Source organism: Mugil cephalus, chromosome 2 (assembly GCF_022458985.1).
Source record: "Mugil cephalus isolate CIBA_MC_2020 chromosome 2, CIBA_Mcephalus_1.1, whole genome shotgun sequence".
NCBI classification, from domain to species: domain Eukaryota; kingdom Metazoa; phylum Chordata; class Actinopteri; order Mugiliformes; family Mugilidae; genus Mugil; species Mugil cephalus.
Window position 1 is genome coordinate 31,326,597 of NC_061771.1, and position 4,079 is coordinate 31,330,675.

A 4,079-nucleotide genomic window follows, 5' to 3' on the forward strand; every position below is an offset into this window, starting at 1 on the left:
CAAAACAACCCATCTACAAACACATGGCCCAACACAGGAGAGCCAGCTCATCAGGGAATGACACAGCAGTCCACCTCCACCTGAAGGACAAAGGACACTCCTTTGAAGATACAAACATCAAAGTCCTGGCCAGAGAGGTGAGTTTGAGAGAGGAGTAAAGGAAGCCATCTTTGTCAAAGTGGTAAAACCTTCTCTAAACAGAAGAGGTGGCCTGAGATTTAATTTACTATCTATTTACAATTCAGTTTTGACTTCTATCCCCAAGAAATTTCAAAACCATTCACACATTGAGCCTCCAGGCACCCGCTCACAACAGCAAGTAGCCTAGGCACACAGCCCCCTCTTATTGACAGCCATTATGGAAATAGTGGCACCAGTTTCTGGTCAGGCAGGTTTCTGTTTTTTACCCACAGAGTTATTTAAACCTCAAGTTTCCACTAGTCTCTCAGAACTGAAGAAGCTACTTGGATGAGTGGCAAAACGTCTTCAAGAAAATTCTACAAGTTCAGTTGCCATTATACAATTCCTTTTGGATTACCACGACCTGGATGACTGAGAACCTTCACAGACATACTTTGTCCATATACAACACTCTGAAAACCAAAACACATCCACAGCCTTTTTATGAGCTGCAATAAAGTCACACCAGGACATAAAGTCAGTAATGATCTCATTGCAGTTACATGTCTGAATGTTAAGCAGGAGACAAACTGTGATAAACAGAGCTGCAGTCAGAGGACAAGTCAAAATGCAAAGACCAGATGCAACGTCAGTTTACTACAGTGAAAGACAAACTGTGTGAGAGCGACGACAGACCTGGAGTCCAGACAAATCTCTGTGTTTCTATCATCTGGGTTCATCTGCTCTTTTGTCAACATCTGACTCAAACACTGGTGAGTACAGCTGACAATATTCACTGCGTTTTAACAACCAGCATCAAAACTTAGAGCTTCAGTCCAACAGGAAGTTCCACTCTTTCCTCTTCACACTGACTCAGCATGTTTCTTTACAAGTTCAATAACTCATCAATGATCAATAAATCTCTGCTTAAACTGTGTTTTTCTCTCTTGTTGTCAGTGTGTAGACATGTCTGCTGCCAGATGTCTGAGATCTGAAGATCAGTTTCTGTGCTCCATCTGTCTGGATGTGTTCACTGATCCAATCACTACATCATGTGGACACAACTTCTGCAAACACTGCAGAAGTTGTGTAAATCTCTGTGTCCACACTCAACACTGGGATCATAATGACACGTTCCAGTGTCCAATGTGTAAAAAAGTGTTTGAGACAAGACCTGAACTAAACATCAACACTTTGTTCTCTGAGATGGTTGCTGAGTTCAGACATGAAGCTCAACAGAAAGCCAGCAGCAGCAGCTCAGAGCAACAAGCTGCCAAACCAGGAGAAGTTCCCTGTGACGTCTGCACTGGAACCAAACTGAAGGCCCTGAAGTCCTGCCTGGTGTGTCTGCTCTCCTACTGTGACTCTCACCTGGAGCCTCATCTGACAATGTCACGTCTGAAAAGACATCAGCTGATCCACCCTGTGGACAACCTGGATGACAGGATGTGTAGGAAGCACGATAAACCTCTGGAGCTGTTCTGTAAGACCGACCAGACATGTGTCTGCATGTTCTGCTCTGTTTTAGACCACAAGACACATGATGTTGTTCCTCTGAAAGAAGAATATGAAGGAAAGAAGGCAGAGCTGGGGAAGACAGAGGATGAAATTCAGCAGATGATCCTGAAGAGACGACTGAAGATTGAGGAGATGAAAGAGTCAGTGAAGATGAGTAAAGATGCTGCAGACAGAGAGAAAGCAGAAGGTGTTCAGGTCTTCACTGCTCTGAAGGAGTCTGTTGAGAGAGGCCTGGATCAGCTCATAAAGGAGATCGAAGACAAACAGAAAACAAGAGAGAAACAGGCTGAAGGTTTCATCAAAGATCTGGAACAGGAAGTCTCTGAGCTGATGAAGAGGAGCTCTGAGGTAAAGCAGCTCTCATGCTCTGAAGACCACCTCCACCTCCTCCAAAGCTTCTCCTTCCTGAAAGCTGCTCCACCCACCAAGGACTGGACAGAGGTCAGCGTCTGTCCACCATCATATGAGGGGACTGTGGTGAGAGCTGTGACTCAGCTGACGGAGACACTCAGGAAAGACGTGAAGAAGCTTCTTTCTGAGGCTGAGCTGAAGAGGGTCCACCAGTATGCAGTGGATGTGACTCTAGATCCTGATACAGCACATCCTGGACTCATCCTGTCTGATGACGGAAAACAAGTGAATCATAGTGACGTGAGGAAGAAACTTCCAGACAACCCAGAGAGATTTTCTAAATGTGCCTGTGTTTTAGGAAAGAACAGTTTCTCTTCAGGTAGATTTTACCATCAGGTTCAGGTTAAAGGAAAGACTGACTGGGATCTAGGAGTGGCCAGAGAGTTAATCGACAGGAAGGGAGACATCACTCTGTGTCCTCAGAATGGTTTCTGGACTGTAAGGTTGAGAAATGGAAATGAATACGAAGCCTTTGCTGGTCCTCCAGTGCGTCTCTCTCTTGGTTCTCGTCCTGAGAAGGTGGGGGTGTTTGTGGATTATGAGGAGGGTCTGGTCTCCTTTCAGGATGTAGATACTGCGGCTCTTATCTACTCCTTTACTGGCTGCTCCTTCAATGATAAACTTTACTCATTCTTCTGTCCATGTGTGAATGATGGTGGTAAAAACTCTGCACCTCTGATCATCTGTCCTGTCAATCACACTGTCTGATCCATTTAATGATGAAGCTTTGAGATCAATGAATGAACTTATTGATCTTCACTCTTTATTCACACTCTGTACATATATGCTTTAATACTACAATACTGGTACAGCTGAGAACACAAAGATATCAATGGATTAGAGAGATACGCTACAAACTGATTATTCTGGAATAAAATGATTTCATTGTGAATTATGATAAAAATGTTTATATCAACTTGTTTTCTTTCATTAATGTTCTCATTCCTTAATTCTTCAGTTTAGATTTAATGGTTGTTGGACTTTTACCTTTTACTTGTTTTAATGGTTTTATTGATTGATGAAACTCTTGTGTGGAATTTGTGATAATTGTGAAATGAGCTACAATTAAAACAAACAATTAAACAATTAAACAAAGACCTATAACTGTGAACTAGATCGTGTCTGTGTCATCAGGAGAGTTTGTTGAAGACAAGAATCTCAAACTATTCTCCTATTGTTATATTACACAAAGCCCTCTGACATTATTAGACAAGATTCCACAGTGTTACACATGAATGTACTACACAAATCTAGAAGTTTATAGGAGAAATAAAATGAGTGATGTAACTTTATTCTGAATGTGGGATTGACCCAGAGCTGTAAAAGACTGTAACATGAAGATGAGTTCCTGCAGATTGAAATAAAGTCACACTGTAAAAGAAAAGATGGACCAAACACAAGTCCTCTTGTTCTATGTTTGTTAGAATAATAATCACATATAAACCTGAAGGAGAAAACAAAACTTATCAAGGAGAGTTGAAGATATATAAATTAAATAGAACGGACCGAACACCGAGAGCAGAGGTCACTGCTGCAGTGTTGTTAAAATCAGGACCAGCCACATTCAGAGTCGTCCTTAGTGTGGTGGGAGCAGTGGAGATCAGGACATGTGTGAGACCTGCTAAGGATCTGTCCTGAATGTCCAGCTGGGCCCCATGAATCAGAGGTTCCTCCAGCAGCCAGTGTAGGGACAAAGTGGGCTCCAGTCTCTTCTATAAAAACAGTCTCCAGGTTTTAAAAAGGCTCTGATAAAAGGCAGACAGGTTGAAAACGTTTAAACAGTCAGTGTCATTAAAACAGGGGATAATCCAGTCCAAGTCCATTCACTTTCTTTAAAATACTACTTGTAATGCGTCTCCAGACCACATCAATGGGGCCAGTGAGGAGCTTTTGTATGAAGTTGAGTCTAAAGGCGGCCTCTCTACTAGGCAGGTGGACCAGTCCCTGTCCCCCTTCTTCCTTTGGCAGGAATAGCACACACTGAGGAACCCAATGAAGCTCATCCCAGAAAACGTTTAAAAGGATGGTCT

The 4,079-nt window shown here is 42.6% G+C and overlaps 1 protein-coding gene across 1 annotated transcript in view; it reads left to right on the forward strand.

Moving 5' to 3' along the window:
- The window catches only part of LOC125003930, a 6,122-nt gene extending 2,673 nt beyond the window's left edge, over positions 1-3,449 (forward strand). Inside the window, exons 3-4 of the mRNA XM_047578198.1 lie at positions 732-893; positions 1,078-3,449. Of these exons, the coding sequence (XP_047434154.1) occupies positions 732-893; positions 1,078-2,757 (1,842 nt within the window). The 3' untranslated portion in view covers positions 2,758-3,449. The remainder of the gene's footprint in view (positions 1-731; positions 894-1,077) is intronic.
- The last annotated feature ends 630 nt before the right edge of the window (positions 3,450-4,079 follow it).